We start from the raw sequence: 22006 nt of genomic DNA on the forward strand, positions 1-22006 counted from the left end.
GTCACTACTAATTCAAGACAAACAGAAATCAGCAGCAGCATGAGTGCTTTTAATTACTCTGAGGGGATTTGGAGAATATGCACAGGGCTTTTCAATTATGTCATTCGCAGCACAGTTCAATAAATATTCTTAATCTAGTCAATAAAGCCTTCAGCATTTAAATGTTAGGATAATGCTCCTTCTGTTGAAATTAAGTGTGGAGGACTTCGGTGCCTGTTGAATCTGACCTGCCTTCTGTAAATACCGTGAAAAATCCATGAGACCACGGATCAGACCTGCAAAGCTCAGGTGTCCTTAGGGACTCGATCAAACCCATGGCAGGCTCCATCTCAATTCCAAGCCCAAAGACCACTGAAATCCTGAAGAACTAACCACTATGTAAACATTAAACATAACTGTATCCAGAATTATACTATTTCATTCATATTACTATAATACAATAACAGACTTCAGGTCTGCAGTGCCTGTTATGCTAAACTCAAAATATTAATCTTTTGCAGTGGCCAGGACAAATCACACACCCCACATCTACTCCCAGGTTTTCATTAGTAGCTGTTAATATATCAGATACTTCAACACCACAGAGATAATCATGCTGTAATGAATGAAAGAATGAATTCATTGTGAGAGGAGAAAAATCACATTCCAAATACTTCCTCAAAGGACAGAGAGAAAATTACTATCTGATGCAAATTAATGAGAAGAAATTAATAAGTGTCAACCAATAAAATACTCTTCCGGTGGGACCAAACCACAGGCACATAGCACAATCTCTTCTTGGCCCTCCTCCAGCGCATCAGGGAGGCCACACCGAATAGGTGCATGTTGGACAGGCTTGGAGCCCACCAAAAGGCAGACAGCTCACAGCATACCCAAAGCGATTTCCAACAAGGTAGCCTTGCAGGTGGTGTCTGCTCACATAACCAGCAGAACAAAACTGGATCCATATATGAGAACAAATTAATGTAATAAAAAAGTGTCCCTTGCAAGGTATCAAAACGTAAAGCTCTCTTTGCAGACATGACCAGTCTGCACCCAGCTGGGAACCAGTGCTGGTGGCTTGCCAAAACACAGGGAGGAGCTATTGCTGTCTGCATTGATCTCATTAGCCTATTTGCATAATTAGTCTTTCTTAAATGTTTGTATCTTAAACATATTATAAGACTAGCTGTCAGCTAAGCTGAATACTGCGTGGCAATGACAATAAAGGAATTTCATTCAACTTACAAAATATCCTATTGTACATTTAATAAGATATAAATGTTTATTGGTTTTATATGATGTTTGCAGTTTCATGGTGTCTCTCAAGTATTAATTAATTAATAAGCCAATTATGACCCGGCTGAGAACAAGGTATAATTTGCTGGAAACAGAACAGACTTTGATGGCCCAGAGGGACAACAGGTCCCAGATTCATTGTTCCTTTTAATGGAGCTGCGAGCTGTCATGCTGCTCGCTTCCAGATTCATTTCACTGTGCCTGTGTTAGTAACAGGGGATGCTAGTGGTGATCAAAGGTAAATAAAATCTATTTAAATTTCTTCTTAACATGCCAGCCTGAATGGTAACAGGCTGTGTTGTGGTCTGGCAGACGCAGCTTGTCAGTCAGCCATTTTCTTAGAGGGGGATGTGTGTGTGAGAAGGGAGGACTCTGAGAAATAACTTCCATGATGAAATTACAGAGCCTTCACCCAGCCCAGCCTTGCACATGTCCAGTCTGTGCTGCGGAGGGAATAAACCTCCAGGCTGTCCACAGAAAGAAATTGGGGCATGAATCTTTGACAGCATGCCTCGGTGTAACTCAATGGGAGTTAACCAACTTGCCCATTTTTAAAACCATGGTGTGAAGGCCAAGCATCTGATGTCTGTGGCTATGCGGATGTAAAATCTACAGCTGGAAGTGAAGGTCGGGCTCCTCATAGCTCTCCCACGTTGCTCCCGGGGGTGCTGAGGGTGGGCTGACGGTGCTTATCCGCCCCGGTGGATGCACAGCACCAGCCCAAGCAGATGCACCCCCTTCCATACTGCACCTTCACAACTGTTCTCCTAGGGCCCATTGCCAAACCTCTTTGAGGCCCCTGCTGCAAGTTGTTTCCTTTTGGATAGCGTCTTCTCTGCTTTGTCTAAGACCCAGCAGCAATTGCCAAGCAGGACTCCTGTGCCTGTGCCAGCCCCTCTGAGTGTTTTACTGTCTCAGTTGCTTCACATCAAGTTGAACTCATGCCAATTAATTATTGGGTACTTTTTGGCCTCCTGGATGCATCCGACCTGTTAATCAGGATGGGCAGGACAGTGTGTTGCTTGCAGTTACTGGGCTCAGCTCCCCTGAGTGCAGCAGAGCAGTGCCTGTATGCACTAGCTGAGGATTTGTGTCTCTGCATCCCTCTTATAAGCGGTCCCACTAACCTTCTGCTTTTAATCAGGTTTCAGAAAATCCGTAAGTTCCTTTCCAGCACTTCCTCTGCCCTGGGGACCTGTGTGTGGAGCCATGGGGAGCTGTCATTCACTGGCTGTTTTGGATAAGAAGATTCAGGGTGATCTTCTGGATCTGAAAATGTTTGAGGGCACACTCTGGGTAACGTGAGTCGCAACCTCTTCACGCATCTAAAGCACGGACACCTCCAACCCAGCCCATGGGAGTTCACTCACAGGTCAAGCTCAAATACATGCCTGTAGGGGAAACTCCTTTGCAGTTCTGGTCATAACAGCTGGAATTTGCTCTGTTATTTCTATAACCTCATGACAGACTTACAGCACTGCGGCTGCTTTTTGATAGTCCAGCAATCATTGTCCTTGGGGCTGCCTGCACTTACTCTCTTAATTTGATTTGGAAACACTGGAGTGTAAGGAAGCAGAGGGGAAGCCTGGTGGCTGCTTGCTGGAAGCAGAGGATCAGACCATGCCGTTGGCCGTGTGGTGCGGAGAGCTCAAGTCTGCCAAGGAAATGCACAGGCAGGTTTTTGTGGCCTTATGCTAAAGGCTGTTGTCTCTGATTAGCAAAGGGACATCCCTATGGAGAAACCAAGGCTGGAGCCTCCAGCTGAGTGAACAGCAAGTCTCAGAGAGACCTGGGGAGGAGGTGGGAGATTGAGCCTCCGGGCTCACCCGCAGGGATGGAGAGTTGCTTGGGTGGGAGTGGGGTGGGAGGAGGCAGGAGAAGGAAAGGGGCTGCGCTTCTCCCTGCCATGTCCTAGCCTGGGGGCTCTGGGTCTCTGCAGTTAACTGCCTCGTCATCTTTTCTCCTTCAACCTTTTGCTCAAGAGAGATTAATCAATAAGTAAACCAGATGGCAGCTCTTTTCAGCAGCACTGCAGGAAGGCATCAGGCTGGTGCTCGCTCCTGCGGGACAGCAGGCAGCAGCAGAGCCACACGGCAGCAGAAGGGGACTATGAGGGTGAATAAGCCTTGGCAGTACATAAAGTAACAGAGCTGGAGGGCTAAAAGCATCCTACACTGAAAATTACCACCCTGTTTCTGCACAGAACGTCAGTGAGAGTCTTTTAAAAGCAGGAGACTGCAAGATAAAACTAGCTAGATAAGGATAATTCTTTCTCTTTACCTTCATCATTGGTATGGCATTAAAACTATGTGGTACTTGAGTTTAGAGAAACCACAAAAATTGACACAGGTGTTTACTCTCATCAAAAGAGGCAGGGACCTGTAGGCTTCTGCTAAGGACAAGGCGGCAGGGAGGCTGTCACTGATGATGGATTGGAAGACCTATTAGATCATAACAAAATAATTCTGCAACTGGATGCTAACAGTAAGGGGGAAACGCGCTCCCATGTGCTGCTGTCCCTGCTTTAACAGACAGGTGCGAAGCCAAAAAAAAAGCATCAGAAATAACACTTTGCTTTGTACAGGAGGTAGAAGACTCCAGCACAGCTCAGGATGGGGTTAGTTCTCTCGCCACCTGCGTTGTTAGACCAGGGCCAAAGGCCAGCACTGTAAGTCCAATTTTTTCTGAGAATGAATGTTCCGTGTTTTTAAGCTGCAGCAAGTGCAAAGTCCTAGCATATGGACTATTCATTTACCTGGGGTAGTGGCTGCAAAATGCCTTTCTGTACTGTGTTGCATCTTCCCCCAAAACAGGCCCGCTGGAAGCCTAGGACCGAAAAGCAAGTTCTGATTGAAGTGGAGATGCTGCTCCTGAAGTGGCATCTAAAGCACTTCATGGGTCTAAAAGCCCCTCATTTCCAACTCTACTATTTGCACCAATAAAAGGTACAGACTTCTCTGAATCCTCACTCTGTAAAGCTGCTGACAAAATGAAACAATACAATCAGTTTAAGTGAAAACTGATGCAGAGAAACTGTGTAAATAGAATAAATGTCCAAAGCATGAGCTCATCTGCAGGATGAGGCAATGTGAGTAAAGACAAGGCATTACATCGGGAAGCACAGACGTGGGTCCATGAGTCCTGCTGATAATGGTCATGCAACCTCACTAGCAGATTTATCAGCCTCACCCCAAAGCACAGTGGTGTTTGCTTCACTCTTCCCCTTAAAAGTCCCCTTGGGAAGCTCTGTGTTTTGGCGGTTGAAAATTGTTACTTTTGCAGTCCAAATGTCGACCCAGCCAGCTTCTTCCCAGTGGAAGGAATGTGATTTCTGCTAGCAACACCAGCAAGATGGTGCTGTGGCAACAAGGAAATCTGTCTTGTTTTTAGGATTGCTCTGTTCCCATGGTAATGTCACTGTAACTCATCAAATTTCCATTCCCAGGGCTGTAGAACCAGGAATAGTGCATTAATATGTGGTTATTAAGAGAAAGGCTGTGACAAAGCCTGTAAAACAAGTTAAATGTAGAGAAAACCACTGAGGTTCCTGGGAAGTACACTGGGAAGACAAGAGTTGTTGAGATCGTGGTTCCTAAAAGTTGTAATCGGTGATCTCACCCCATAGCCAGAAGGCAGCAAAAGTGAAACAGCCTTCTATTAATAATAAATCACCTTAGCAAGAAAGACTTAAATGAGTAAAAGTTCAAAATGGATTTGTTTTGTGTAATCAATGACTCAGATAACATCTCACTTTCCTGACCTCTTCCAGGTTCCCGTGGAAGGAATAGCAATCCTACATCAATTCCCATTTTCTTCTGGGCTGCAGAGGATGTCTGCTGTTTCACAAAAGATGGGAGAGGAACGGTACAACCTGTATATGAAAGCAGCACCAGAAATAGTGTCCAGCTTTTGCAGACAAGGTACTGGTATAGAATTGGGAAAGGGCAACTTTACAGTCTTTATTTAGACTTAATCCAAACCAGAGCTTATGTTGGGGCTGAAATTCTGAAAGGATTTCCACTGTCCACACTGCAACTGCACGTGTATGACTTCCCACCAACAAGCCTTGGGCTTGTTAAATGTCATTACTTAATGCTAGAAACAAGTTTTCATTGTTTGTTTGCAAGTTAAAGATGCGCACAGCCCAGCAGCTAGTGAGATGCACAGCCTGAGATTCAGCCGCTATACATCACTTAGCTGACTTGCATCAGTTGAAGATGTAGGGCATAAACAATGTTGATACATGAAAATACCCAGAGCAGACGTCAGATCATGGTAATTGCATGTGTCAAAGCAAGTGTGTTGTGCTGTAGAAGTTCTTAAATTTTCTCCTGATTTATTGCCCTGTAAATTCAACATTGAGTTACTGACCCAGCTTGCAAAGGCTTTAAATCTCAGCAATGGAAAACTTGCTGTGGACATGCAAATTACTGTTATTAAGGATAATTGGTATTAACACTCGAGCCAAGACTTCTGTCCTCTGTCTGCAAGTAAACATAGACTTTTCTTTTTTGCACGTGAACAATATTATAGGTTTGTACTCAAATTTGTCTGCTAACTTGAAACTCAAGTCACATTCGTTGAACGCTTCAAAAGGATGCCAAGCAAACATAGTACCAATGGTCTGTGGCTCTGTGGTTTGTTATTTCAGATGGCACTGACTTCAAAACAGGTGAAAATGGTTTTGAGGGACATTGGAAAGATTTAGTTTAGAACCACCTAAGATCTAATGACACAAATCTCCGAACAAGTCAACATCAGCGAGAAAAATGTCTTCAAAATTATGTTTTGCTTCCTCAGGTTTCTAAGTAGATCCTCTTATCCTGTCTTGACTGTTTCTGTATTGATTACAGTTTAATGAATAATTAGGTACTGCACCATAAAGCTGTGATTGTTGTACGTAGTCAGTACAAAATACTGCAAAGTTAAAGGGAACTTTGTTTTTAGAGTCACGGAAATGATCAGACAATTGAAAATTTAGGATTTGAGAGAATTCTCACATTAAGGCATAAACATAAACCCAATTTCCTCGGTAACTAAGCATGTATGCAGTAAAGCTTAGGACAGAATTATGAAGTCAGTTATTTGTCCTCTGCCCAGTAATTCATCTTATCTACCTGCATCTTAACATGCATTTAAAAAGTATAAAACAGATGCCTATATCACTTATTTGAACAGTCAGTTACACAGCCTTGGTACAAAACAGCTGACTTCTATGAGAGGCCACAGTGCTGTAACTGAGGCTATAAAGTGGTTTAAAGGACAGGCATTTAACCCTAGAAAAGCAATCAGCAAGGATGGAATATTCTAACCATTAAACTTTTTTTCCAGTAAACAGTCCCAGCTAATTTCCTAAAGGAGCTTAAGATGTACACAAGCCAGGGCTTCAGAGTCGTTGCCCTGGCCCATAAGGTGCTAAACCTAGGAAAGGATGTGAGTGTGACCAACCTAGAGCGGTAAGGTGTGCTGATGAGCTGCTGGTATCGCTGTGGGGTTGCTTTCCTATCTGCTTGTTATAATCTGCCCCAAACCGACGTGTCCTGACCCAAACCTTCCCCTCCTCTCCTGCCAAAGGAAGCTGTACTGTACAACACCTTCCTCTCAGCAGATGCTCATTACTCTTAATTGCCTGCTTTACTACTGCTCTCGTAAGGCTCACTGAGGTGAATTTCAGAATCTGTTATCAAAGGGTAATGAAAGCTGGTTATTGTGCTTCTGTATGGTAATGGATTGGGACTGCAGTAGAAATGGTATAGAATAGTATGTCATAATCTGTGGGTTTCAGCAGGTCAGTTCCTGCAAATCCCCGTCCCCCTCTCCGCACACACATCTCTGCTGCATTGCTCCTTCCTCGAGACAGCAACGTAGCGGGTCAGCAGCTTGGCTGAAGCTGCAGAAATGCTGGCGCTTGTTGGGCACTGCTTGTCTTGAACTTGTAGCCGTTGTGTTTCCCTGCTCCCACCAAGCATGCTCTCTGTGCCATCCGTGGGAAACAGCACGTGTGTTTCTGTCCTTGCTCCAAGAGAGGAGGCAGAGTCTGGGCTGTTCTTCCTCAGCCTCCGAGGGATGGAGAACCGCCTGAAGCAGGAGATGAAGCTGGTGCTACAAAAGCTGGCTGCCACCCACGTCAGGAGTGTCATGGTCACAGGTAAATTCCCCAAGCTCCTTCTGTGGCTGTGCTGGCTGCTGCAGGGCACACAGGAGAGACATTCACTCCTCCAGCATCCTCCATTGCACGTCCATGGTCTCTACCTGGGCTGCCACCGTGCTATGGCAGACATGAGGAGCCTGCCTCTCCATTATCCTTGCAGGGGACAACTTGCAGACAGCTGTCACAGTGGCCGGGAACGCGGGTATGATTCACATGGGCGGCAAAATCATCCTCGTCAAAGCAAACAGAGGGCTCCGCTCCAGCTTCCATTACCTGGCAATTGGCAGAAGACTGCAAAGCAAACACAGCTGCTTCCAGTGTAAGCACAGCCAGGGATGGTTGCTTTTGAGTGCCAGGGGGAATTAACAAAGCTTTTAATGTCTAACGACTGGCTCCTTGCTTGACATTTGGAAGTAGCTCTGAGGAAGAGAGGCAACCTGGGGGCTAGTTTGTATCTACCCCAGGGTACATGGAGGTGTGCTATGGACCATGAACCAGGTAGGGAGAAATAATTAATCCAGTGTTTTTTTGCTCAGGACAACATGTGAAATAACTACACAAATAACTGGCAAGGCTTTGCAGATGCAGTGGCCACTTTAATCACTCTTGAAGTGTGCAGAATTAATGCCATTATACATACTTGTCTGTGTGACTGTTTGCTGGGCCAAACTTCAGTGTCTAAACTAGCAGCCTGGGGCTAACAGGGATTAGTTACACGTGGAAACACAGCTAGAAAATTGAGCACTGACAGGTGTAAAGTTTTACAAAAGGATGCTGCAGAAGGCTGTGTCCCTTGTTGCCTGGTGGGAGGCTGATGAGGCGGAAGTGAAATGGTATGTTAGAAGCTCAATCTAGAATAAATGCTGTCTTATTTCTAGCAGGTATGTGCTAATACCGAGGAAAAGATTGCCTTGGAGGGAGAAACCTGCAACTACCATTTTGCAATCAATGGAAAGTCCTATCAGATTATTATAAAGCGCATCTACAGCTTGCTGCCGAAAGTAAGTTTAGAGGAAACAAAGCCCTTACTTGCCCTCCCTGTTTTATTAAGTGGCAGTGGTGTTCCAGATGGCGAAAGGTCTTTTTCTGTCGGTAGCTGTAATGTTGTCACTTTGCATTTTGACAACTCTGGGCAGCATCCCACCATGCCTCAGGTTTAACCTGAACAGCTTGCTTTCAGCGTCTTCTAAGACCTCAAATGACAAGGGTGTCTGTGGTGCTGCGAGCAGCTGCGTGGTGGAGTTACTCCATGGTCACCTTCTCAATTTCAGTTTAATTAAAAACATCACCCCCATTCCCATGTGCCACTACCATAGTTGGCAATGGCCTCTGCTCAGCAGGGGCATCAGGAACACAAAATACCCACATCTAGCAGCAGCAACCTTCAACTCCCGTCACCCAGTCCATAAAATAGCTGGTGCTGGGAAAGATTTTTCAGATTTTATACTCTCTGGCAAGATTTTCAGGTAGGAGAAACCTCAGGCTGACCAGTGTTATTGCTGCTGTCAACGACCATCTATTCTGCACATGGGAAACACTTACAATGCCTCGCTGCTCTAACGGCTGCTGCAGAGCATGTGGTGATCGCTGGCTTCCCAGCAGAACACGCAAGGCAGAAAACAGAGCAGGATAAATCTGATGTTGGAGAAAACTCGAAGGGTAGCAAAACGATGGTAGGGTTTGGGAGACAGGATTAGAGAGTTTTACGCATCTGTCAGGCACCCGTCAGGGAGGCCTGGTCCTGCCTTGGTGGAGAGATGGAGGCACAAACGCCTTCCCAAGGCAGCCCGTTGCTCTTTCTTGCAGATACTGGTGAACGTGACTGTCTTTGCTAGGATGTCTCCTGCCTAGCAGTCCAGCCTCGTTGAAGAGTTTCAGAAACTGAAGTAAGGTTCTCTTTTGTTTTCTTCTTGAGCCAAACCAATAACAAATCTTCTTTAGAGTGTAATTGTCCCAGCTCCAGGCCCATCTTTTTGACCCTCCTTTCCTCCACAGGTGACCCCTGTTTGCATCCTTTGTGACCACCTTCCTCCCAGTTCTCCTACAGGGTTCCCTCTGCATCAGGAGTACCTGCACCCCTCCATTCTTGCCGGTGCGGTACAGAAGGCGGCATTAGATGAGGCTGAGAGAAAAATACAGAGGCAGACCCCTGTGTTTACAAATAGCCCCCACCCCTAGCAAGTCCTGCATGACTGCTGGTGCTGTCCTGGCTGCAGCTTTAGTAAAGCTGAAAACAACCTGATGCAGTTGGGAGTTTGACCCCAAAGATGCTCCTTCAGGTCCCCCAAAGGAATGTTTCCTCCCCCAAACAGGACTTGCGCTAACGATGGATTTTACTTGCTAAGCATAAACAAGACGTGATACCTTTCTGAAAAAGAAACAGTTAAGTATTGAGGATGAAGTTCCCTGCCCTCTCAGAGAGGCCCCATGCGTGGTGGTTTTGGAACTGCTGTGTTATTTCAGCAATTCCTGTGCCCTTAGGTCTACAAAGACAGTTGAGGAGAAAATGCCAATAAAAGCCAAGCTGCACAGGAGCTGCTGCAAACCTGCACACCCTGTTCCCTTTCCATGGCTCCTGGTACCAGAGGGAAAACACTGTTTGGAATAAAGTGGCAGCATTCCCTTTCCCGTTACGGCCTCTTTCAAAACTTAATCCTCATTTTACCCAGTACACTCTGCCCCATTCTCTCCCCATATACAACTTGCCCTCTGGAAATGGCCACTGCCTTCTCAGGGCCAGCATGAGTCCCTGCTCTGACATACCCCCAAGTGCTAAGCCAGTGGGTGCTCCACTGCAGGATCACCCACGTGCAAGGCTTATGTGTTTTCAGTCTTTTTTCCTCCATCAGTTACTAAGTGTGTATGTGTGGTGATGGTGCCAATGACTGTGGGATATGTAGGAGCTCATCTCCCGTTCTTGCTAAATTTCCTCTCTTTCAACCTAAGGAGTGCTGTGATGAGAGACTGCCCAACCCTGCTTATCACCAGCATTTCCCAAGTTAGCCCATGGGTACAGTCCGTCAGAGTGTCACTATAAAACACTATCTATCCACCTTTTTTATACTAACATACGCAATAACAGAGGATTACTGTTTTGGATTTTTTTCCTCCCAGAAATAGGAGCAAGAGACTTTTTCTTACATATTTCTTACACAATTGTGAATTTGAGGGTCTTAGCCATAAAAATATTACCTATTATTTTATTATAAATATTATGTATTATAAGCTATCTAGTAAATTATGTACACTATAATAATAATAAATATTATTATATCAAACAAGTTATCATAATATAATTTTATAATAATGCATTAGCTTGCTTTGTAAAAGTTGTCCATAGCCTACACTTGAGCACTGAACCAGAGGTGACAAGGCCAGGAAGCTCATAAAAGAGCAATAAAAGAAATGTGAATGGGAGATTGAAAGGAATAGGAGGTTAAAATGGTAATTTAAATAGTTTGGGAGACTGTTTAACAGGAGAGGTATGCACAAACTCCAGTGTGGGAAACAGCATACAGGGTAGTTTAAAGGATTATAAATAGGTATAATGGGATTAAATGAACAAAAGAAATATTTAAGCTTCAGGGAAGGGAAGATATCTGGAAAATGAGATCAGCTGGGCTACAGAATAGAGGAAGATCAATTACAAAGGACACTTGAAGCAAAACTTGTAAAGCACCAGTAAACATTCTGTGCAGGGTGAATGGGTGTCTCTCCATCTTTTGACTCCCTTGGATTTCAGTCTTTGAAAAAGGCCCATGCAGGGATACCATGGTCAGAGCAGGAGGCATCCATGGCCTCGCTTTCACCTCCCAAATCCCCAACATCCCGTGTGTGCTGGAGTTGATCAGCCGAGTTTGCTGGGTGCTGCCCTGGTGCAGCCGCAGGCTGCTGCCGCCTGCTCTGAGCTCAGTGTGGGGGTCGTGAGTGGGAGTGCGCTACTCTCAAAGATGCTGATAAACCAAACTTAATTCCTCAGTAACTATATAAAATATAGAATGAGCGTGTTTGAATTGGTTTTGATCCTCACATTCCAGTGCTGGGAGGTTTTTTGTGGTTTTAGGAGAGCATTGCCCATGGGGGCTGATATTTTTGGAACAGTAGAGTCACATGAAAGGGCAAGTATGACAGTGACCGCAGAATAGATTTGCTTGCTATTACTTTAAAAAATATATATTCATATGCTGCACACAGTCACGGAGCAGCCAGTAATAATGCTATTTAACCAAATGTATGCAAAGACAATTACCCGTTTGTATAGAAATGTGCTTGATTCCCAGAACTATTGAGCAAATTAGTAATGAAAAAGCAACAGCAGCTTAATCCAGGTATTAAAATTGTAGCTGCAGAATAAAACCAAAGAAACAAAACACTGCAGATGATGGGTAGTTAAGTGGCTCTGCAGTATCTTAAGGCCAAAATATTTGTCTATGGAATTTGAACTGTTTTCTGTTCTTCTTAGAGATATAAACACAGATTCTAAAAGCAGAAACCATCTGTAGCACTAAAGCCACAGTACTGTAGCTGTAAGTGGGGTTTTTAGCTTTGTTTTGTGTTTTGAGCAGGGAAGGTCGAGCTGCTTTGGTTGCTTCCTTTGCTGTGGTTAAATACGTGACCCTTTATGGCCTGATTCAGTTTGTTGGTACCGCTCTGCTGTTTTGGGTAAGTGTTTCATGCTCATCTTTTATCAGCATGCTGTGCTTACTGTACGTTTTTATCTTTAGTAGTATTACTCAGCAGGGAAGAAAAGGCATGCAGGGCTTCAAGGAATAACAAAGCTGTCAAAAGCTGAGTAGTTACCGGCAGGGGCTGGGGTGGTTGTAGAGATCCCCAGAATCAGGGACAAAGCCCAGTGATAAAACTTCATCTCTTCCAAAAGAAGAAAAGGAATTAAAAGGGGGTGAGTCCTGCCTAGCCGGGCGGTGGGTGCCCAGGAGCAGGACTTGCTGTAAAAAGGAGGTTTTGGGAGAGCAGCTGCCTCTCTCTGCTGGAAAAACGCTTGAAAAAGAAGTGAGTGTCTCAGGCAGATGAAGGAGGGTAGTTAAGGAAGAATTACCATTGTGTATCACCAGTATGTAATGAATCCTCTAAAATTTTAATACATGAAAAGAAAAACAGTGAAGGAAATGCATGTGTGGATTTACTTGGGGCCACCTCTCTCGCCTCCGTTCATGCACATCTTCTGTGCACAGTCCCAGAGAGGGTGGAGGGCAGAAGGCAAAGTGAGCTGCTGTGAATCTGACAGGTACAGCTGAGGCTTGGTGGCAAACAGGGACCGCTGGTGGGTCACCACATGGGGATGGCTTCCCCAGCTACTGGTTTGGGCACACGAACTTTGTCCATGTCCCCACTACCCAAAGACATTTCAAACCTGGCACAAAGTGAAACTCTGGCTGACATTGCTGTTACTGAGGAGTGGGCTGGGAGTGTGTGACCTGATCTAAGTGGTCCAAGGGGCATTGGCATCTGCCAGAAGAAGGATGGAAAAACATTCAAATGCCACATTCAAATGTTAGGTCACCTACAAGTGTTATGAATTAGCAAGGGGTTCAGTGAGACCTGGCTGACAGCTGTAAAGCTGGGCTTGCCAGTCCTCATGGGGTTGCATCAGGGCTGTGAGGCTGCTGCTTCTGGCATGACATTGCTCTGAAATAGCATCGGATGCTACAGCTTGTATCATCAAAGTTGTCATTGGTTCTCAGGTGATACTGCCTTTGTTTTTGTTCCAGTAGCTGCAAATCTTTGGGAATCACCAGTATTTGTTACAAGACATCATCATTATCCTTCTGGTTTGCCTAACAAGTAAGCAGCTCAGGGAAGCCAGGTGTGTCTGTTTGAGAGCCTGAGTGTAAATAGTTGACTTAATTTCCTGATAAAAACAAAAACGAGGAGCCAAGTTCTGCTGTCAGTAACAACATAACCATTGATGCTAGACAAATTCCTAAGGCCCAGAGTGTGGGATTTGGCTCAAAGTCCTTTGCAAACACAGCTGCAGGACTCTGTATGTAACCAATAGGGTTTGGATGCCAGAGTCAACTGGAGGAGGAGCAGTTGCTCTGGTGACTGCTAGTGGGACTCAGACAGTGTAACTTCAGCTCTTGGCTCTCCTGTGTGTTCCCAGCATGAGACTCAGTACAGCTTTTACAGTCCCATGGAGATCCCCATGGATGGGATGATATTCCCCACCTTCTCTGTGTGTTTTCCTGAGGGAGGGGATTCAGAGAAAGTTCAGGTGGAAAATAGTGGAGATCTAAGCCATTTCTTACCTGCTTATTAGGGCCAGGCTTGGCAGCTTTCACCTCTGATGAGCAGATGGGGGGTCTGTATGCAGCTCTGCTTGTCCAGCAAACACAGAGGGATGCTGGCAGGCTGAGCTACCATGGACTGCAAATGCCTCTGGTTTCTCCCCAGTGAGCTTGAACTGAAGCCTATCCAAACCTGGCACATTATTGCCCTCCTGGCCAGCTCATCTCTCCTCCGTTGCTGCTCTCCATTGTCCTCAACATGTGCTTTACCATAATCATGCAAACCTGTGGCTTCCTTCTGATGAGGCAGCAGCCCTGGTATGTAGTGCTGGCCAGCCAGAGGTAAGTCCCTCTTTTTGTCTCTGATCTCCAGCTTGCAGGTGATGTAGCTTCTGTATGCAGGGGATGCTCCAACCTCACCATGGCCTGCAGCTGAGCCCACGGCAGGACCAGAATGGGACAATCCCACCCCCCTCAACTGTGTGTATACTCAGCAGAGTGTTGTCAAGACAAAATTAGGTTGCTGCAGATACCACATTGAAATCTAAAGGGCCAGCCCAAGGGCTAACACACACATATTTTTCAAACGCCTCCTCTGAAGCACGCAGGGCGCTGCCCCTCTGGAAGTGTGGGAGAAGTGCCAGTGCTCATGCCACGGAGCTGTGCCATGCTGTGGCTGTCACGCATCCCCTTGGTGGCGGGGCAGCGGCTCAGGGCGCCTGCAGGGATCGCCAGCCTCTTTCCACTCCCCTTTGCTGCCCTTTCCCCGGGTCTGGCCGCAGAACTCCTCCGGGAAATAAACAGCCCTGGGGCTGCGTTTTTCTGAAATCCAACTTGGCTTAAAAAATGGTTGCGAGGTCAGAAACCGGCTCATTTCCATGTTTGTGAAAGGTAGAAAGTCTCTCTCCATCTTCCAGAGCCAAATTATATTCTGTATTATACACATGTATAGTATATATTATAATGTATATTAATGACCAGCATATCATCACACAAAGGAACTGATAGGGCAGGAGGCCCAGCGAGGCATTTCAGTGGGGATGCTCGCAGATGCCAGGGCTCAGCCAGGGCCGTTTCCCTGCCACTGCATGGATGCACCACAGGGCGAGCGTGCTGGAGTGGTGTATGGGCACCTGGGGCACACATCTTCAGAGCCATGTCTCTCAAACACTGCTGTCGTTGCCCACCTGAGAGCCAAGATTTTGGCACACACCAGAAAATTAAGCTGGTTTTGTTTTGTTTTGTTTGCTTGTTTGTGGTTGGTTTTTTTTTAAATGTATGATTTTCACTCCTGTGGGCGATACCTGGTTATTATAGTAGGCTGGGTTGGAAAGAAGAGGAAATTGCTGTTTGCAGCTCACTATTGCTGGAAAGAGCAGGAACAAAATGCTGAGTGTTACCTTACAAGTTGCTCTCCAGGGAACCAGGCCATGTGCCCCCCCAGCCCAGGGGAAAGGGGTACCAGCAGTGGTGCCCAGAGCACTGCCCTCAGTTACGAAGACACTACATAGTGGCTGCTGTCTTCTATCATCAACTGCATCATTGCAGCCTTCGTCTTTTCCAAGGGAAAGCCCTTCCAGAAGCCCATCTACACTAACTGTGAGTAGAGCTGGAGTAACATGTACTCTGCAGACTCCTGTTTCTGCCCCAAAATAACCCTGGCAGGAGAGGCTGCTAGGGAAGGGATGCTGTGGATTTTTCTGTACCCGCATCAGTGACTGGCATGTATAATAACGGTTGGTGTATGTGAGCTCCTACTTCTCCATCACAAAAAAGGTCAGTGAGCACTGCTTATGTTAGCTTCTTCCTTGAGATAAGAAGCAGCAAGCTGAGAAAGGAGACTGCATCTTGTTTTGGAAAATGTGTGCTTTGCAGAGGATGATGGGCTGGTGCAGAACTGTGTATTATTGTGAACACAGAGAACATATGAGGATCGGATATATTTGTTTCAAAATACACACATCAAAATGAGTTCCTCTGAGATTCACAGTCTTACCTTGCCTGACTGTCATTCCTAGAGGTGAGAGAGAAAAGCCTGTGATAACATCACTGTTAAAATCCTCTCACAATAAGATTTATTTTCTGTTTGAGTTTTGCAGAGATGATTTAGCCCTTCTACCTATCAGTTGACTGGTAGCTCCTTTGCAATTGCAGCTCACGGATGAGAGGGCAGGACTTTGCTTCATCTTAACAGAGTTGATTTTGTTAGGTATTTTGTTAAAAGAGAGGTCCCAAACCCATTTCACAGAGCCTTGATCACCTGTGGAAGACAGGTGAGACCAGAAAGAAGCTGTCCTGCAAGCAGCCAGGCTGAGACGAGACAGAGGACTCTGTCAGCTGAGAAATCTGGACACACTTCTCTCTGTTTCCTCCCTGTTTGGGAACAAACCCTAGGAGGAAGCAAAGGGCAATTCCCTTGTTTTTGCTACTATCTCAGCCCTGTCCCTTCTCTTCCCTAGCATGAGAAAGCTGCCAGGAGGCCGTTGAGAGCCGCTGATCCAACTTGCCAGCTGGTTTTAAGATGCTCAGTTCCTGGTAATTGCCAGGAGTTTGGGCATCTCTGGAAGCCTGAGTCATTTGCCAATGCTCTGTGATCTCCTGCTCCTTTGGAAGAGGATGCAAAGCCAGACAAACTCTTCCTGTGGAAGGCACAGGTATAGCCCACTTTTGCACCTTGTAGGTTGCAGAAGCAGCTGGTCCTCCCTGGGAGGGCAGCCCATGAGAACAAGCAGCCTCTCCTGCTGCCTGCGGTCCAGGTGTATGGCTGAGCACGTGGAGGAGAGCCCAGGGGAAGGGATGCTGGTGTGGCTCACAGCAGTGCCCCTTCAAGGCAGCTTTCTGTGGTTGTAGAAGTATCAGAACATGCCAAATCACTTGTGCAAGAAAAAGCAGTGTAGGTGGTGACGTTTGCAACAGGCTGCTGGGGAGTAGCTCCTCTAGTTTCAATTGCACAGCTCTTTTTTTAGGGGGGAGGTGGGAGTGGGAAGGCATTTTACATGATGGCACTTTTACAGCATTAGCATTCAGGGCTCCTGTCAACATATTTGCAGATTTTGGTTACCAACCTCCTTTGTTCTCAGAGCCACAAATGTCCTTCTTAAGATGTATCGTCATTCTTCCTGGCCTTCCAGCGTGCAACCTGCCTCTTCCTCTTCTTCGCTGACACTGATGCTGTGTACAGTGGCATGCAGGTAAGCGCAAATGAAATGTGCATTTCCTTTTCATGCCACGTGTTTTGCTGGCCCTTTACCTAAGCATATAGAGCAGAAGCTACAGCTATGGTCATCTTGGAAATGAATTTGCTGATCGAGCAGCCCTTTCAAACTTCTCTAACATCCTTCTGACAGGGGCTTGATTAATGAAGTAGTCCTCCTCTCCTCTAAAGACTGGGTGGCAACAGGGGGGAGAATAAGTGCTTATAGCTCACTGAGCTTTTCTTCCGAACAGAAAATCAAAAGCTGACTGTGGTTTTGCACATTGGCTGGAGAAGCGAGTGGGCAGGGATTGCTGCTGCCTCCCTCCCACCCCTGGAGCACCATGAGCTCACGCCAGGCCGTGGCTGCCTCGGCCCTTCCAGGCACTCAGCCAGGGCACAGCGCCAGCAGCTGCCTCCAGCCGTGCTGCCCAACGTCGGGAACGGCCAAGCCCTGCGGCTCATCGCTGGGCATCCTGCACGGGATGGATTCAGGTGGAGACCTGCCATTAGGGCGAGCACGCACAGAGGAAAAAGAGCTGCACGTTGTGCATTAGCTGCAGCTCCCCAGAAGTTTTTGGGCACCAGATCCTCCCCCAGGCACCTGATCTGCAGGTTTCAGCAGTAGCTTAAGTAGCCGAGATGAGTCAGGCAGCTCCATGCTATGGGGAATCTGGCATCAAACCTTCCAAGGTTTCTGTGACAAGGAATTAACTGTCACTTCCTACTGCCTCCTCCATGCTTGCCACTGGGAAAATGTTATTCAGCTTCTCGAATCATTAGTAACAGATGCAAATCTTGGCAAGGCATTTAAACCTAATTGCTGCTCATGTCTTTTCCAACAGTTTCTTTGCACTCCTGTGATCTGGAGAGTTTACATCTTACACAAAAGGACCAAGAGCATCAGTATCTTTTTTTACAGAGGTGAGTGCATTTGTTTACTACACGTTCCCTGGGGTTAACAGGAGCAGCGTCTGGTCAGGTCTTTCTACTCCCATTTGCAGCCACGCTCTCCTCCTGCAGAAGCATAAACCCTCAGGCCTTTTTTTTTTTTTTATTTAAGACTCAATTTGTGTCAGCCAAATCCATTGTATGCAGCCCCAGAGATGATTTGGATCACATCTCTTAAGCCTTTAGAGAGGGAACGAGCTGAGGTGCAGCTGCCCGGGAGGAGCCCGCTGCCCTGTCTCGCAGGGGAGCAGACCACAGCATGGGTCAGGTGCTTGGCACTGATTTTTAAACCACTTCCCTCTTGCCTTCCCATGGATGAGGAAGGTGGCATTTGGCAGCCATGTTACTGAAGGGGAGTGTACGCAGTCACCCAGCACCGTGGGGCTCAGGGGGGGTTGCACGTGTAGCAAGGGATGGCTTTTGTCCCTGAACGGTCCTTCCTTCCAGTGAAGCGCAACAGCACTGACCCTGCACCGTGTCACTCTGCAGGATGTTATCCTGCAGAATAAGTACCTCTGGCTGCTGATTAAAGCCTGGTTTGGGTATCGGTCAGCCAGCCAGTACTGAAAGTGGCAGAGGATGCTGCAGAGGGATTCAAACTGGCCTCCCACAAACACAAAAGACTTTGCAGCAAAAAGCACAGATGAGATTTACATTAACCCCACCTATGAATACAGTGATGCGGATTAGGCGAGACCCTGCAGCCCGGCGCAGGGCTGTGCAGTGCTGGCAGCTTCTCCAGCTTGCACTGCACAGCCTGGGTTTTCATCCTTTGATGTACACCAGATTCAGATGTTTGAATCTCTGCACAACCCCATCCATTCAGGAGCAGGCTGGGCCCTGGAGCACAGGCAAGGCTTATTCTCTCAGCTGCTGGTAAAATAACAGCCTTAACTCTCCTCCATGGCAACAGCAGGGCTCGAGCCTTGCCAACATCTTCTACAAAGGCTCAGAAATACTGAATACAGCAAAGCGATGGCTTCTGCTGCTCCATAGCACACTCTCACACCATGTTTCAGTCACTGTTCCACCAAATCCTGTCAATGCATCCACCAGGCTTGATGGAAAGGCAATCCAAAATCAGTGACCTAATCTTGACCGTACAGAGGAGCATGCATACAATTGCAAAATCCTATGTTCAATGAACCAATGCAGCTTCCAAGAACTACAAGAAAGTTCCCCGGATGAAGTTAATTTCCGTTTTCTTGCATCCCAAGTGAATTACAGATATGAGAGGGTGCATACACTGCCCTCACCCAGCTCTCCCTTGCCAGTTCTTGCAGATATCATGCTCTGAGTACGAGAAAGGTTAAAGCTCACAGATTGCTGTAAGACCAGGCTGGGAAGGCTGGCAAGGATATGCCCCACTTAAGCTTGCAAAGGCAGAGGACAGCACAGCTGCTGCGCACACATGACCCCCCCGGTCTGTGCTCTGCCGCTGCTGGGTCCTAGCCCAGGGTTGGTGTCATGTGGCAGAAAACAGAGCTAAGCCTTGGCTTCTTGCTTTAAGTAGGTCATGCCAAGAGTTTTATTATAGTATGTTTTCCCATGTTAAAAAAGAACTTTATTTAAATGTAATAACAGAGGGCACTACAAAATACAACCAGAAGTCTTGGCTTTGTTATTTCAAACACTGAAACAACTGATGTTTAAAAAAAGCTTCTGATCCCGTTATGTACATGTTAAGAGCAGACAAAAATAGCAAGCCTTTTACAGACAGCTCTTTTGCTCTCATCTCTTCTTACAGTCCAGGCAGTTGCCTGTGGCAAAAGCAACACAGGATTTAATTTCTTACATGTGGTCTGCAAATAACATGGCTCCAAACACGTAAGCCAGATACTCCTGGTAAAGAGTAATAAACCACACTTTTCCAAAACCATTTTCTTCTAAGACAAGCCACACGTCAGCTTTGTGACAAGGAAATAGCAGGGCTCTGTAGGTTAGGAGATGAGGCATAGGTGCCACACAGCTCATTCTCCAGGTACGTCACCCACAGCACTGCAGGGACCATGGCTTTGCCTTCCTGCAGGCTGGAGGAAGATCGATCTTGTGCTGGGGCTACAAACTGCTTAAATTCAACTTCTGGTCACTGAAGAGCCAATGGCCCCAGCTCCAGGGGGCAAAGGCTCCTGGCTGCTTTTGCAATCCACGGCAGTCTTTTTTTAAACCTCAGTGCTTTGGCAGCCCAAGGAGCAGAATCATAGAATGGTTTGGGTTGGAAGGGACCTTAAAGATCATCTAGTACGCTTGGTGAGGTCCAGTGCCAACAATTACTGCACTTACAGGGATGAGGAGGGAAATTTCAGTGGCAAAGTGGCCCCAGTCTGGAATAAACAGCTGCTGGAGAAAAAGCTAGCTGGGTTTTTTGTGAGACTCTCCCAGACTAGGGGTTTGCTGCTCTCAAAGGGAGTCAGAGGAGCCAGGGAAAGGGACACTTTCCAGGCAGGAGGAAACTGAGCAAAACACCGTCATGCCAAAACCAGAGCACTCATTTAAAACACTGAGGGATACAGCCTGTAAGACCTGCCCTTCCTTCCTACCTCCCACCCTCGCAGGAGCAGCTCAGTTTAGGCACCTCAGGCACAGGCTCCGAGACGCAGTACATGCCTTGTCTGCCCTTTTGCAGGCCTGGGAACCTGGGGTTTTCCACTTGCACAGGCCCTCAGCTGGAGGACACAAGATAGAACCTCAGCAATACTTTTAGATTACTTTTGATTAAAAAAAGTAAAAATGTTAAGATAGGTTATTCACAGAAAGAGCCCACAGGATGTAGCTGTTAAACAGGATGGGTGCAGAAAACCTGTGCCAGCCCTCAGCAGAGCACCAGGGGTGTGAGGATGGAGAATTTGCTTGCAGGCGCTCCCAGACTAGCACAAAAATCATCACAGGCAATGAAATAAAAGCAGATGTGGCAAACAGGCTAGCGCTGGTCTCAGCAAGGGCAGCACAGTTGTTAGTAAGTCTTGGTAGCAGCTGTGGCTGCAAACTGTCCTGGGTTCCTCCTGGCCAGGGGCTCCCTGCCCTGCTTCGAGCTCATCCCAGTGGCCCATCAGTACTGTCTCTCTCTGGATCTGCTCCGGAGCAAGCCCAGCAAGGAGAAGGCACCGGCGGCAGCTGTTACAAACCCAATGGCACTGATTGCTCGGCTGGCCTGCAAAGCGGGAAGTAAAACACAGGCTGGAAACATGATGAGTTGTTTTTTTTTTTTTATGCCCCCAGGGCACACTAATGAAGAGCAGGCAGAGATAATCAAGGCAATTACATGAATGAGAGACACCTGCCCCATAAGCAGAAGGGGTAACACCCAGGCTTTTATCCTTAGGCTGCGGCATTCAGTAAGAGGGCACTATCAGGGTGCAGACAGACCATAGCAAACCTCCTGGTCTAGGGTCTTTGGTGAGGCCAGAGGGAGTGATGGCTTGGACCCCAGGCCTGGGGCTTTGCTGTCCCCATGCAGTTTGCAGGCTGCGCCTCGGTCCAAGGGTTCACACAGAGCAGCAAGGAGGTGCACTGTGAGGTATGCAGGGGCTTACTCCACATTACTTACCTGGTCAGAGACCCCCTCTCCATAGCGGAGCAGCGTCACGAAGTGCTCGCAGTTGTTGCCGAGCAGGTCGTAGGACACCTCCTGGTCAATGAGGTACTCGGCGCGCCGAATGATCTCCTCCACCGGGAGGGGAGCGTAGGTGCCATCATACTTGTTGTTGATGTGGTAAGTGTCATTTCCCACCACCTCCTTCAGGAGCTGCATCCTCACCCGGGCCTTTCTGCTGAACACTGACTTGGCGCTGGCAAATGTGGCTGGGGGCCCTTCATCTGGGGAAGGCAGGGATGGGATGAGCCAGGCTGGCCCTGTCTGGTCCCTCCAAGACATCAGAGGGGTTTCTGGCTGGTTCCTGGAACAGCCATCTACACACACAGGGTCCACCACTGGCCCATGGAGGCAGACAGGGCTCCCAGGTCACCCCAAAGCCCCCTCTGCACCCTACTGGGCTGCACCAGCCTTACCTACAGGCGTCACGTTGATGATGTACCCATCCCCCAGGTAGAGGGCCCAGTGCTGGTAAGCTGGACGGAAGATCTCGATCAGGTCCCCAGGCTCAGGGTCACCGGGGTGGGTGGTGCCGAAGCTCTCAATAGCTGCCATCTCAGGAGTGCGAGGTCAGGACATGCCTCTCTTGCTGGGCA

The 22006-nt window shown here is 47.2% G+C and overlaps 1 protein-coding gene and 1 pseudogene across 1 annotated transcript; one reads left to right on the forward strand and one right to left on the reverse strand.

Annotated features, from left to right (window-relative positions):
* LOC104167034 overlaps positions 1–18508 on the forward strand; it is a 34168-nt pseudogene extending 15660 nt beyond the window's left edge.
* A 2340-nt stretch (positions 18509–20848) lies between these two features.
* Positions 20849–22006, reverse strand: LOC104167032 (phospholipid-metabolizing enzyme A-C1-like). The gene is made up of 3 exons (XM_009707154.1): positions 21827–22006; positions 21366–21634; positions 20849–20969 (listed from the first exon to the last, which is right to left on the reverse strand). The coding sequence occupies exons 1-3, from the start codon at positions 21963–21965 to the stop codon at positions 20868–20870; spliced, it is 510 nt and encodes a 169-aa protein (XP_009705456.1). The 5' UTR covers positions 21966–22006; the 3' UTR covers positions 20849–20867.

This window comes from Cariama cristata, unplaced genomic scaffold (assembly GCF_000690535.1).
Source record: "Cariama cristata isolate BGI_N322 unplaced genomic scaffold, ASM69053v1 scaffold24479, whole genome shotgun sequence".
Lineage (NCBI taxonomy): Eukaryota > Metazoa > Chordata > Aves > Cariamiformes > Cariamidae > Cariama > Cariama cristata.